Below are 15,332 nucleotides of genomic sequence, written 5' to 3'. Positions count from 1 at the left end.
GCATTTCTTGTGGATCTTTAATTTATTTATGCAGAAATACTTTCGTATACTACCGGCATCAATTAAACGTTTAAGAAGTATTGAACACAAACAAGAAAAGCATGTATTGAAAAATTAAAATTACAGTATTTTATAAATTGTGAGAATTACAGATTGTGGATTAAAACATCATTAAATATTGATGTCCGAATAATCAGAGATGCAATAAATTGTCTAAAACCAGAAGCTGCCACAAGAGAAAGCAGGGCATCCTACCAACCTGGGCAGCCTGGCCATGAGTCCTAAATTTTCTATTACAAGCATCTCTACCCAACCATACTGTACAACCAATACTGAAACGACCTTACTGCAACGACCGGATATAGGCAACAACCAAGGCCAACCTACCAATATACAGGCCATCTGCAATGTTTCCATTCTCGCATGGGTAGGGCAACTATGGTGACATTACATCATCCATCGATGAGTTCATCCGGATACCTGGTTCCTCTGTCATCTCCTTGACTTCATTCCCGACTGACATCAGGATCGTGTCGTCTGCAATCGCCAAATAATATTTTCAGTGTCGTCTCCATCAGGATTCGGGAACATGTAGATGTGTACTTAGTAGTTAGTAGTGTCATTGTCATTGACTCGTGATTTGGAAAGCTTGGTACCTGATTTATTGCGCAGAGCCTCTTTGATGGCATCGAAGTTCTTGTAAGTATAGCCCACAAAACTAAAATCTTTTGGAGTTAGATGCATCTGTTTGAAGAAAATTATATCAAGATCAGAAAGAAGTACATATTTCCCACACTGTTCAACAATTTGGGGAATATGGAAAATGGATTAACGTTTGCAAAGAGCAGCAAGACAGACCTTTCTTGAGGATCCTGACCCAGACTTCGATGGTGTTGGTGGATCCAGCTGTTCAAATAAGTGAGACATTAGACAATAGAAGACGAGCACAGGAACGAGTACAATGAAGCAGGCATATCATGACATTAATGTCTTGCCATGAGACTGGTCAAGTGTATCACAGATTAGATTGGCTCGTGAATAATACCCGGGATTCTGATCACCAACCTCATATTTCAAAGATAAAATCAAGATTACCCTGACGTATGGAGATAAATATGACTATCTGCAGGGGGTGGAATGGAAGGCATGAAACATAATAAAAGCTAAGAGATCAGTTTGTACTTCATCAAACTTCATGAAATTCCGAGTGTCCAGCTCCCCGTTGACCTCTGGTTTAAATGCTGCTTCCATATCATATAATTTATTCCAATCAACATCGACGAACCAAGGGTGAGCCTGCATTAGCTCATGTGTGAATGGAGAGAGAAGAGGAGCACAAGACACTCATTTGGACCAAGTAATACCTTTATCTGAGCTGCACCTCCTGTTCCAAGTCTATGCTCTACATCACAGAGTAAACTACATACGAGATCTTTTGCCTCATTGCTGATTTTGGTATCTTCGGGAAATCTCAGGTGATTCTTCCAATGAACAATCTAGCGATCATAAGAAAACTGCATCAGGAAACAGACTAGTACATCGATAACAATAATGCTCATCATATTGTAGTGTTGTGCCTTTACATTAATCATCCTGATAACAGAATGAACATCGATAAAAGTAGAGCCAAAATCTGAACGTTCATGCCTACTCGCAGGTAACAAATATACCTAAAAGCCATTAAAAAGTGGCCAAAAAACCATAGCACATAAAACCTAAAAAAGGCAAAAAGAATTGGAAGTCAACACTCAAGAATTGATCTAGTACCATTTTGTGCAAGACAAAGGCCAAAAAAAATCAAAGGAAACGCAGACGATACATAAAAAGAGTGCAATCAAGCTCCTCAGTTGTCCCTTCATCTCTACATTACCACTAACATGGTGGAGCAGTTCAGCAATTGGAACGATATACTAGTATAGACATCATCATCGGAGCCTTCAACAATGACACGCAAAAAAGAAAATCCAAAGCAAAACAGAGCAAGGAGGAATGTCGGGAAAGAAACACTTCATTGAACAGAAAGCAAAAACAGGGGTACTGCTTAGGCTTGTAATGGCTAGAAGGATTCACAATTTTTGAGCATTTCAATAAAAGCTTCCATTATTATGAATCAAATGTGCTAACTAAGTTTGACATTAACCAATACAGAGACAAATATTATACAGACTACGTTGCTGAGCATTAATGGTGGTTACCTTAAGATGTATTGGTGATAACAATAAAAGGCAACAACAATAAATGAACATCACATGGCAAAATTGCTTGGATGGTGCAGAGAGAGGTATACAACAAACATGTTATTGCAATGAGAGAACTATAGATGTATGTTGAACTCATTTCACAATGGCAACGGCAGTTGATTGGATATGGTCCGGAGCACAATATACTGGATGATTTCTGTAGTGCTTTTAAGGATGCAGATAGGACAATGTAAACAATTGATTGCATGTAAGCTAATCATCTTCTATTACCCTATAAATCAGTAAATATGAAAGAGGAAAATAAATTTAGGCATGTACCTTCCTGCAAGTGGTCATAGGATCATCCGCATAAAATGGCGGATAGCCAACAAGCATTTCGTACATGATTGCACCCAATGACCACCTGCAAATATGCGTGGTCATTCACGAGGTAAGCTATGAACAGGTTAGAAGAATATTTGTTGTATTAGGCATCTGTGGTTCTGGATTCTAGTCATACAGCACATAATAACATTCAGCAGTTTTAACAGGTCAGTTGAAAAGACTTGTATGGTGCCATTTAAGCTTTGAAAATGACACATCACAATATCAACATAAACAGCTTTCATGAATGATCAAGTGTAACAATAGCTGGAACAGGAGAGGGGGTCAGTGTTGCCGGGGGGGGGGGGGGGGATTGGACTGACCAGTCACACTCCATGCTATATCCCTTCTTCAACAGCACTTCTGGAGCAATATAGTCAGGTGTACCAACAGTTGAAAACGCCTTCAAAAGACAAAATGAAGATGATTACATACTTAGGAACTAAAGATCAACTGTGACGGCAAGCTTCGCAATGGAAAAAAATTAACTAGTTTAAAGAAAAACAAATTTCTGCATAAAGAAAAACAAGCATCGCTCTCAATTACTTACCAACTTTCTCCTGTTCATCTGCCAGTGCTGAAGTTGTTCAAGAGGACTTCTCCAACTACTGACATTGGCAGCACCAGGAAAACGGCCATCGATGTCCATTGGTTCCCTTATGTTTTCATCATCCAATTCTTCGTTTTCGTTCACCGTAGATAAAGTCCTACAGTCAAGGGGCTTGCATAGACCAAAATCTGAGAGTTTCATGTGACCGTTCTTATCAAGAAGAAGATTGTCTGGTTTGATATCTCTAAGAAGAAAATGAAAGGGTATCAGAAAGATAAATCACATAATAAATTAATTGTATCATATGTAAGAATTGTTTGTATCATGTATATAAATTCACACAAACCTGTGAATATAGTTATGTTTGTGAATAGATTCAATTGCCAACACACTTTGAGCGATGTAAAATCTAGCCACATTTTCAGACAATGTGTCTTCTCTCATCAACAGAGTCATCATGTCACCTCCAGGTAGATATTCCATGATAAGATATAAATATTCAGGATCTTGAAAAGAGTAGTATAGTTTAACTATACAATGGCTCCCCACTTCTGCCAACAGGTTCCTTTCTGCTCTTACATGTTCCACCTGTGGAACATAATAACATTATTCAGATATTATTAGGACCTCTTGATTAGCGGACAAGTTTTTTCCTGTATTTTCGTATAAAGTGGATTAATAAAATTGATATTCAGATTTCTCATGTCAGGTTTCATATATCTTGGGGAAGTTCTTTATGATTATGATCTGAAAGCTTGCAATCTTTTCTCTTCCACTCTCCCCTCCTTAGAAAAAGGCATTTTTTTATGTTAAAAGTTACACCTTGGATAAAGGTTCAGTTTGCTTTTACCTGTCCTCTTGAGACCATTTCAGATTTCTTCAACTTCTTCATGGCATAAATATTGCCCGATTTTTTCTCCCGGCATAGTCGGACCTAAAATGTCAAATTTATCAGAATCATATAAAGCAACTACAAATACTCAGATACAAACTTATTAGGTTATTAGAATACGACATGCAAAACAAGCATGCTGAGTATATTGGGAAATCGAACAGAAATAGATTATACATCCAAGGGTGACACCTACCTCGCCAAAGGCACCACGTCCAATAATAGTAAGAAACTCAAAATCATCTACACATATCTTGTTCCTTCTCAGTCTCATGAACTCTGTCTCTTTCCTTTCCAAATCTTTGATCAAATTTATCTGTTCATCTTTGGGCACATCTGAAGAGGCCAACTTCCTTTCTAGTATCCACCTCCTGAAGCCACACATATAAAGGGCAACCTAAACTTTCGAAACATACAAATTGGCTCGAGATATCATCGTGAATAGATATAACAGTAATTTCTTATATAGGTATATTTATCATCAGGGATTCACAAAACTCTCTGTTGAATATAAAAACAGATCATGAAAGATTTTCTGGCTACAAGTTCCAATATATTCTCCCTCTCTCCCTGTAAGTGGAGCAGCTTTCAGTTGCCTAAAATGTTAACTGGCATTATCAGCATTTGCCACATTTACTCATATAACTTGGGAAATAACCGATTTTTCTAATTTGAACATAAATTCACTTCAAAATCCATAGCTTGTGCAAATAGAGTTCAATAACACTGTAAAACCACTAAAATCGAACCATGAATAAATCAGTAAACGCAATTTTGATCTACCACGACCTAATAAACTGGTGAAAACCTAAATTCGAAGTACAATTAGACCACAAAAACGACAGAAATGCCAAAGCCAGCACTAGATCTCGAAAAGCACGCATCTCATCGCAGTTCGAAGGAATCAATTGATCGCCAGTGAGCTGCATTTCGAATATGCAAAACAGTAGAACAAAACACTTGGAAGCATACCTCTGTTTCCGCTCCTGTATGCTTTTCATTTGATTTTTGTAGTGATTCTCGATGTACTTTTTCGCTGCTGCCACTTTCTCCATAGTCAAACTCGAACCTAAAATTTCATCTTCGCGACTGTTGTCATTGCTCATTTCCTCCTCCATTCTCACCTCCTCTCTCTCTCTCTCCAGATTTCCAATAAATCACTGTACCCTCTCTCGCTCTCTCTCACGCACACAGAAATTGTGTACCACGATATATATATATACATACGTGCAATATTTAAGTAACTATCAGCTCGTGCTTTGTGAGTAGTGACTGTCTTTATGTTTGACTGTACGGCGTCGTTTGAGTTCAATTTTTCAGACACAGTTTTCAACTTTACCACAACGCATATTCCAAATTCCAATAAGTCCGTGCGTCTTATTTTTACTGACGATTATTATTTTTTTTATGTGAAACCAAAGTCTATAATCAGGGAGTAATGTTGAATTTTCAGCATTCTATCATATTTCGAATGATTCGGTATGCAAATTTCATAAACTCATATACTTCCTCCGTTCCACATTAATAGACACATTTCATTTTGCGCACTCATTTTAAAAAAATAATTATAAATAATTAAAGTGGAGAAAGAGTAAAGTAAGAGAGAGAATATTAAACAAGTGCAGAAAATGAAATGAAACGGAGGGAGTAGTAAACATCTTTCGCTATTGGTTTTCCTTAATATTAAATGATCTAATGGTTTAAATTTAGGCCTAACTATATACATCGATCTATGGGCCAAATTAGGTAAAAAACTATATACATCGATCTATCGTTCTTTAAAAGGTAAAAAACTAAAAACATAAATAAATTATGGGCCAAATTAGAGCTGGGAATTCGGTCATCAGTTAATCGGTTAACCGATAATTGAACTGAAACGAAACATCGGTTTTCGATTAACCGAAGTTTGAATATTGACCTTTTTATATACAAATTAAAATGTTATATTCGACTTAGCTAACTTTTTAATTCACGCGATGAACAAAAATAATTGTTTGCAGATCGCAATTTCTACGTGCATTGACCAGGAGGGATCGAATCCATGCAACAACATTTTTCACCTTTTAATTCTTTTGAAGCTTAATTTGGTTCCTCTTCAGTTAACTGGAACTGAACCGTTTCTATCGATTAGAAACCGAACCGAACCGAATATATTTTAGTTCCGGTTCCGGTTCTTCGTTTTGTGAAATTTGGGGAGTCGGTGAACCAACAAATCGGTTTGTTTTAACCGAACCGACCTAATTCCCAACCCTTGCCAAATGACAAGAAATCACTTGGCAACAAGGGAAATTCAATCCACAAAATAATTTGATCTTTGGACAGCTTCATTATGATAAATGTATATTGATAAAGAAAGTTTTTTTCCGAAATCAAAAGAGCGATTGGGTCGAAAAAATAAAAGATTTCTAACCATCTTGTTATCCTATAACATTAGGAATCTTTTTTCACCTTTCTACGTAACCAATCTTTTCATTTACGATCAACGTCTTCTGGAGTTCTTCTTGAAAGAATCTATTTCTATATAAAAATAGAAGGTGTAGATTCATTAGAAATTGAACAAGTAAGGAAATTTCTTGTTGAATAAAACCGACTGACCGAATTTCCAACCCTAGCCAAATGACAAGAAACCACTTGGCAGCTGGAATTGGTTTGTTTGTAGTAATATTTTTAATTTGTTGGAGGAGCAATGTTTATTATTATTATTATTATTATTATTATTATTATTATTATTATTATTATTATTATTGTTATTATTATTATTATTTTTAATATTTTAGTAATCTCATATTGGCATATAAACCTAATGATAAATTATCTTTCTCTTATGTTCATATTTTAACACAATAAAATGGTTTGATATGTTTAGTACTATTTCAAAACTTATACATTACCTATTATAATGTCCACAAATGCCAAATCACAAGGTATTCTTTTAAATACTTTCCCCCGTGCAATATCCAGAATCCAACTTATGTGAACACAAATCAAGTGACGTGACTTTACACAAAACATCTAAAAAATTTAAAATTCTTGCGGTGCATAGCAATGCAATCGAAGAATCATTCCTGGACTGCATATATTAGTCATTTTTCACAAGCCAAATAAATCATCAATTCTGTATAAATTCAGAAAACTGAGCACCAGCACCAGCACCAGCTTCATGGCGTTGGCAGACCTCAACCCTATCTCCGGCATCATTGAAGATCTCAAACTTGGCCAACGGCTCCACTCCCTTATTATATACGCACATAATGCCCTACTGTCATACTAGTCTGGTCCGGTCAGGTCCGATCCGATCCGATCCGAGAATAAGTTATAGGTGATACGTATAAGCCCAAGAAAAACCAACACAACTGCCCCGATAAGCTCAGCTCAGGCCAGATATGGTGATGAGGTTTTTTTAATTCATACCGCCTATTTCAGTAATGCAATATTTTGTAAGTTTAGAAACCAATAAATTATGTTTCGACGACTGATAATCCATTATTCAGGGCTTTATTTTGGATTATACTATCACAGTAGCTGAAGAAAATAAATACTATAGGGAGTATAAGTGATTGGAAGACGAAATTCTTTTACTGGGAATTGAAAAGTATCAAAGTGCACTCTTTTGGGAGAAAAGTACTACTATATCCCAATGCAAGAAAAGGATCAAGTGAACAACAATTTTTGCACAAATATGTTTCCCATAAAGATGGATTGTGTCTGGAGAAAAGCACAATCAAAAGTTGCACAAGCAATATTAAAACAGTTTTCCTAAAATAAAACATATAATCACATCTAATACTTACTTACAGTTTGCAATTTATCAAGAGTATCAACTTTGTGTTCCAATATCTAGAATTTTGTAGGCATAATATTATAAGACCAATATTTCATCATTCAACTTAGCACATAACTTTAGTCAAAAAAGCAATAATTTTGTGGGCCACGAGAAATAATAATTTGTTTTCACATAACTGGAGTATTGTTTTTAAATTTGTACGAAATCCTACATTGTATAATTCTCCCCAAAAAAATATAGTATTTTTTTAAGTTTCAACCGAAATCACTTTTTTCAGCATGAAGTTTTCAATCAAATGCCTGTCTTCTAAGTACCTAAGTTTCTGTTCTTAGTGTTCCAATACGATATTGAATAATCATCAGATTATAGTTATAATTATAGATTGATAGTAAATCCCAAGTCCTCCCCATCATATCCCAAATTTAAAAAAAAAATGCCCTTATTATTAAATTTTCAAAATTTGATATTCCCAATTAATTAATGGCTGGAATTAAGCCACTCATCAAAAATAAATAAATAAATAAAACACACTTTACTAAAAGCTACAAGCATAACTGGATCTGTGTCCATCGATCACACCATTTCTAGTGTTATTATTTAATTCCTAATCCAAAAATACTCTCTATATATTTAAAAAAAAATCAAACATTCACCATTAATCCTAGCAATAGAATTCATGGCAAGAAACTACTACAACTTGTCTCTCTTCCTCCTCATCATCATATTTCAACCAATCTCCAAATCACACCCACAGTCAAACTTCCCCTCCGCCACATGCTCCCCGCCGCCTCAAAATCCTAAACTTCCGCCGCTGCTACCGATGCCACCGCAATATTCTCCACCGGCGCAGCCATACTACTACTTCACTTCTCCCGCGCCGCCATCACCTCCGCCGCCTCGTTCAAAGCCACCGCCTCTAGTTAATGTTTACAATCCGGGCGGAAACACGGTGCCGGCGCGCAACTTCTCGTACCCTTACTATTATTTTTATGTTGCAAATGCTGCTTCTGGAATTAGTGTTACATATTTTTATGGGAGCTACATAAAATTAGATCGTGTACTATTACAAGGGGTATGTTTTGTTTAAAAGAAATTCTAAGTTTTCATGCATCAAGCAATATAGATTCTATGAATATTGTTGAGCATTGGAATCAATAGCAGTAATTAGTTTCTACAGTTAGTTGAGTTTTTTTTTTGGTTGTGTATTGATTTCACTCTGAAAAAAAGTTATGTTGATTACTCAATATCAACTAAAATACGTAACGATTTTTTCACATTTACGAATTTTTACATACCAACTAATATAAGTAATCTATTTTACGATTTGTAATTAATTTTTTCATAGAATGAGCGGTCTCTGTGACATCCCTAACCCAAATCATATATAATTATATAATTTTTATTATCATTAGATATTATTATTATTATATTGCAAATGAGTATTATATATAAATAATAAGAGATTTTCCTATATAGTTTAAGTGAACTACTACTATATACATGCATACATAAAATCAGTATCTGTAAAGTAAATAAATTTAAGTATTTACTCAATTAGACTTTATAACTAAATGAAAATATATAGTACACATATATTTTTGTGTACGTATAAATTCTAGTTAGTTGAAATATTATTTGATGATCATCATTTTAATAATATTATTTTGATGTCACAATTTTCTACTAATTTATGTGACTTACACGTAAGTGAATAAAAAGATATTAGTATGACACGTGTTATGTGTGAATGACTTCGAATCTAAACTAGTAGCCAACTCTCATAAAGAGAGAATATATGTTATGGGAAAGAAAAAGTAGGAAGAGGGGAGAAAATAAAGGAAATAAATAGGTATATATCCAGGAATGAAAATAACAGCTACCAAGAATGTACGTACCTTCAAGAGAAAAGAAGAAGAGCTTTGGTAAGTACTGAGGTTATTGAATCCGGAGTTCGATTATATTGCCAACCATAATTAGGTATATATAAATTATACTTTTAATTTTATATGTATTATGTGGTTGAATGCTAATATTGATTTTGAGTGAATATTTGGATTATATGATGTGAATATGATAGAGTTATGTATTAGTAATTGATATTTATTGTGAGATATAACATGGATATGTGATTATTTAAAGGGATATGTTTTAGTATATTGTATTGAATTTATTTGGCGGAATATGATGTTAATATTGGTGCAATGGATATATTTTATATATAGCATTCAGAATTATTTGCATAATTGAATTAAAGAGGATATGTGACGATCTAAACGTGGGTCTGATATCAATGACAATGAAAATAGACCTACAGGTCATATATAATGATAATGGAACTATGGGTCAAAGAAAGAAATGCAAAGAGGGGCCTTCGTGATAATAGCATTTGAATTTAATGAATTGTAATTTTGATTGGAGTATGATATCTTTTGGATTGAAAATTACTAACCTTTCATCATTTTCAAATTTTCACAATAAAACTCATGGCTGCTAATCAACTTCTGTTAAAAAGAAAAGGGTAAATGGAATCACACTGGAAATGGTGTTCTCATGAGGTTGAAGATTAAGATGAACTGATCTGAATCTTGAATATTTTCTGTTGATTTGAAAGCTTTTTTTTGTGAACTAATTTTCTTGCCCTTCAGTTTATGCAATCATGCAACATGAGATCTGACCAGACGGATAAATTAATACTAGGTGTTGATACATTCTCATCAAAACATTGCTTTTGTCATATATAGTGAAAAATAAAAAATACTATGTGCTTCATCTTTCAAACTCAATCAAGAAACAGTCACACTAACATGCATCTGGTCTTAGTTTGTTCAAGAAAGAATCACACTATCAAAACTTGATGATAGCAACAATGCCGTTATCTACAAAAACAGGAAAACTATGGAGGAATATATATTACAAGTAATAGCAAAAAGCAGGCAGTTTATAGAGTTGCGATTAGTTAGTTTATTATACTACTAGGGGGTGTTCGGTCTGCAAGATTGTATCCGAGATTAAATTTGTAGTGTGTTTGGTTCATGATCCTAGATGAATAATCATGAGATAATTGGTCATAACTAACTCCTACTACTATATTTTATAATATCATGTCACACAAAACAAAGCGCTACTGAGAAACATGACTTTATCAGGTTACCTTAAATCAACCAGCATATATAAAAAATTGTTTCTTTATTTATTAAGATACACACACGGCAAAATCAACATGAAATCAGATGTTTTCTTTTTTCCATGTGAACATATTGTGTGTGTGAGCATATAGACTTTCATGACCTAACTAATATATGTACAAAACAATAAATTTGCAACTTGCTCTTCAAAATAAACATGGTGTTGGCTGATCTCGCATTAATATATCTTGACATGAATATACACAAGAATTAAAAGACCATGTAATAACAATTTCATATCTGCAGAAATTCAAAGAAGAATTTCAATATTCTCAATTTATAGTTTCAATATTGGAATCTGCACATTAACCACAGCAAGAGAGAGAGAGAGAGAGAGAGAGAGAGAGAGAGAGAGCCAAAGAAATATGATATATCATGTCATCTTCTTCAACACTGACACTGATTAAGATCTACAAAGGCACCCCCAAGTCACTCATTATAACAAACTGCAAACTTGAATGAAAAAATATAGGGAACTCCACAATCCCTCAACAAAACAAAAGGTTTTGACAAAATTACCTTGAGAATAAATATTAACAAACCCCCTTTTCACAAACATAATTTTTAACTCCCCACTAGACCAGTTATCCTAGAAACTAAGTCAACTTTATTCTGCTGTTGCAAAAACACTGTTGGAATTTGATATAAGATTGTGACTAACATATGGAAACACTCAACTACACACACAAATGTAATAATTATCAGGAAAATTTAACTTAGTTAAGAGAATTATAAATCAATTGCACCTGGAAACAACTCATATTAGAGTAATACTTTCTAGATCTAAAATTTTTGCATACCCCTCAAGAAAACAAGGGTTTATAATTGTTTATAATTCTCAATGCAAGTTGAAATCTTGGACACAAACAAACAAAAACAAGGGTTTACAGAAATACATCAGATAAATGTACAGCCCTAATGCTACAAACGAAACTGCACATAACAAGATTGAATTTTTATTGTGTGTGTGACAGAGAGAGAGAGAGGAGTGGGGTGACAGAGAGAGAGTGAGCACACATAGCTTCAAGCATGTAGAAAGATTTATCCATGGAAGAAAACACCATGTGTGCTCACTCTCTTCTGTCACCTCCCTTACCCTTGTATTCCAATTAATTCATGAAGAAGTTTCAATCATGTAGTATGGGATTATGCGTGAGTATGTGTGTTTTTTGAAGAGGGGAGATTTAGAAAACCCTAAATCTAGAAACCCTCAAAAAGAGAAGCAGAAGATAAAAAAAATGTGGTGAGGACTGTTCCATTACAAAAAAAGGAAGAGTGCCTTTGATTTTGAGGTGGGAATAAATGTGTAGGTTTATCTTTTAATGGGCCGGTTGCTGACACTTAATATTTTATTTTGAAACTTCCAAGACAATACTCCCTCCGTCCGCCATTAGGAGTCTCATTTCTCGTCGGCACAAGTTTTATAAAATGTTAAGAAGAGAGGATGAAAAAAAAATAGTGGAATATGAGTCTCACTTGTATATATTAGTTTTAAATGAAATGTGGATGGAAAGAGTTAGTGGAAGGTGAAACCCTATTACTAATTATGGTAAAAGTGAACCAAGTCCCCTATTCACGGACGGACTAAAATGAAAATGAGATTCCTATTCGCGGACCGAGGGAGTACTACGCACACTTTCTTATTTTTAAAGAATTAAAAAAAAACTGATCACGCATTCTGTGTGTTTTATCTACTTGATTCTTGATTGATAATGTCATGTCAGAACATACAGAAATTATCCCTTTGACCCTTATCCTCTTGAATCTTGATAATCTCAATAGTAATGATTCATCATAATATCAATGTGAGCCATATGCTCAACCCTAGATCCAAAAGAGGCTTAGTCTAAATATTCGACCTTTCATGGATTGTTATTCAACAATTAGGTTATCATCTATTTTTAATTTTTATTTAATTTTGAATAGACATTGGGGGATATGACAATAGAAGAAAATAAAATGATGAAATTAGGGGATATGACGATAGAAGATATTCTGGTTACAGGTTGCATGTAGTTAGTAGTAATTCGAAATCATTTACTTTTCAGTTATTTCTGTTTGGTTCTTTTTTTAAAATTATCTGCACTGACACTGGTTAACTCATTCAATGTTAATGTAGGCGTGACAAGTTGATTGGAATTTGTCTACAAGATTAGGAATATGGAGAAAGATAGAGAAGCCCTTGCAGTGGTATTAATTAATTCACCATTTTAAACCTGAACTGGAATATTGGTCGTTGTTTGCGTTTTTGCTCGTATGCACCGTGGTGTGCTCAGAAAAAAGTCGCAAATGGCCGCTTTTTTTTGTAGTGATCGAAACTATGATACCGGCGTGCATTACGAGTAATGTTTAATTACGTGAAATAGATCTCAAATTACATTGAAAAATATCATTTTGAATTAATAGATATGATCATATATAGAGTAGTGATAAAATGCAAACTCTAAATATTGTACAAACTCCAAACTATGATCTGACCGTTAGAAAATGTCAATAAATGACACAAAATAACATCAACAGAAAATATCAACACAATATAGTTTGGAGTTTGTACAATATTTAGAGTTTGTATTTGATTACGTCCCTATGATTTGCTTAAGATTAATTTATTGTGGGATTGTCTAAGATAGTAAGATTGATTGACTTGAGATTAATTTTATCTTGCGGAAAGTGCCAAGACGTACAAGGCGGAAATAATAATTTAAGTGGTATATCTACGTAATTGAGCAACATATATAAGACTTAATCTAATCTGATCTAATACATTGAGCCGAACACTAGAGGTGTTCAACTGCTCGAGGTTAAATTGTTACCACGTTATTAGATATTGTATGGGTATGTGATTATCTGATATAAATTTTGTCACATGGAAATGGAAAGATATGGACTTAACTGAACCAAAAAAAACTCGATATTGTTTAATCTTCCAAACTGAAACTCCTCAAATTTGGTGAACAATTAGGAATATCATGGTCATTGAATACTCCCTCAATCCTATGATAGGTGACTTATTTAAAAATACCGAGTTTTTAAAAAATATATCTCATTAAATAGTTAAAGTGAAGATAGAGTAAATAAGTGTGAGAATAAAGTAAAGAAGAATACTTCATTATTACTTACTCTCTCTCATTTCTTTAACTATTTAGTTTTTCTAAAATATGTGTTTAAAAGAAATGTCACACGTAACATAGGATGGAGGGAGTATTACGTAAAAAAAAATATACGTTCGAATTATTCATCTCTCACACAATAATGGAGCATAGCCGTCAATAAACATTGACGTTCGATATGTTAAATAAAATAATACTGAATGAATAAGAAACATTGTTGTAAAAGTTAACAATATCTTAGATTAAATTAGCCATATAAGTAAAGTATAATAGATAATCGTAATACAAAATATAATCTCAGCATTTTAAACAGAAACCTAAATACATTGTCACATGTCAGATTTTGAGAGAAAGTATAACCAAACAATATAGTCCACTCTAGAAATCAATTATGGGAATCGATCGGCGAGAAAAATTTCAGTGGTCAAGGCATATCAAATGGCAGTGTAGCGTGGTATGCCTCACTAATAATTATTTGACATATGGATTTATGGAGGCCCAACTAAATACAATTAGGTCTTTATAAAAATGGATATTCTTTTAAAATTGGAAACTATCCAAAAATTTAGGAGTTGTTGTATAAGAGTGTCCACTATAAGGAGGATGTCCTCAATAGCCTCGCCCCTTTTTTTATCCACAGCTCCAGTTTTTTTGTCCGCACCCAAAAAAAAGGTTTCCGCCACTATAGGCGGACACTTCCAATAGCCCCGAAATTTTATAATCAATTTTCATTTTAATTTTTTCCTTTAGTTTTAAAATCATCGGAATTTAAATAATTATAAAACGAGGTAATTGAGACCGAATATTCATTGTATTGGAAACGGTAAAATTATACAACGAACATTTAAAACAAAATACAAATAAAAACGCCGCCACCGTCTTATCGGTGGCGGAGTCGGATTCCTTCTCTTCTTCTTCTTCTTCTTCTTCTTCTCCCTCGCTGCCATCGGCCGCCCCTGCCCCAGGACCCTCATCAGCCAAGCGTAGACGGCGCTGGATCCGACTTATGAGTTTCAAGTATATATCCTTGATGAACGGGTCGGTTGCGGCCTCGTATTTGCTGCAGACTTCATGCAATTGTTGCATCAACTGCACATCTAGGTTCTCCCTCAAGACCTCGCTGGCAACAGGGGACCATGTGCGGCGGTATAGGGGCGGGCTGCGGGGTGCGGGATCCAGACGCGGCCGACGATCTGCGGGAGGAAATTCCAGCCTCTCTAGCGCGTCGGATAGAGGCCTGTTGTCCC

At 34.5% G+C, this 15,332-nt stretch overlaps 1 protein-coding gene across 1 annotated transcript; it reads right to left on the bottom strand.

Moving 5' to 3' along the window:
* Positions 1-106: 106 nt before the first annotated feature.
* On the bottom strand, positions 107-5,184 carry LOC121804717 (serine/threonine-protein kinase 38-like). Its single transcript, XM_042204355.1, has 12 exons — positions 4,979-5,184; positions 4,203-4,377; positions 3,965-4,048; positions 3,461-3,702; positions 3,115-3,358; positions 2,888-2,967; positions 2,520-2,604; positions 1,365-1,496; positions 1,183-1,296; positions 859-906; positions 657-744; positions 107-537 (listed from the first exon to the last, which is right to left on the bottom strand). Exons 1-12 carry the CDS (start codon positions 5,122-5,124, stop codon positions 437-439), a joined length of 1,539 nt encoding a protein of 512 aa, XP_042060289.1. The 5' UTR covers positions 5,125-5,184; the 3' UTR covers positions 107-436.
* Between the last annotated feature and the right edge of the window lie 10,148 nt (positions 5,185-15,332).

The sequence above is a fragment of the Salvia splendens genome, chromosome 5 (genome assembly GCF_004379255.2).
Source record: "Salvia splendens isolate huo1 chromosome 5, SspV2, whole genome shotgun sequence".
Taxonomy (NCBI): domain Eukaryota; kingdom Viridiplantae; phylum Streptophyta; class Magnoliopsida; order Lamiales; family Lamiaceae; genus Salvia; species Salvia splendens.
Note: the sequence above shows the minus strand (reverse complement) of the source record. Positions and strands in the feature narration are given on the sequence as shown.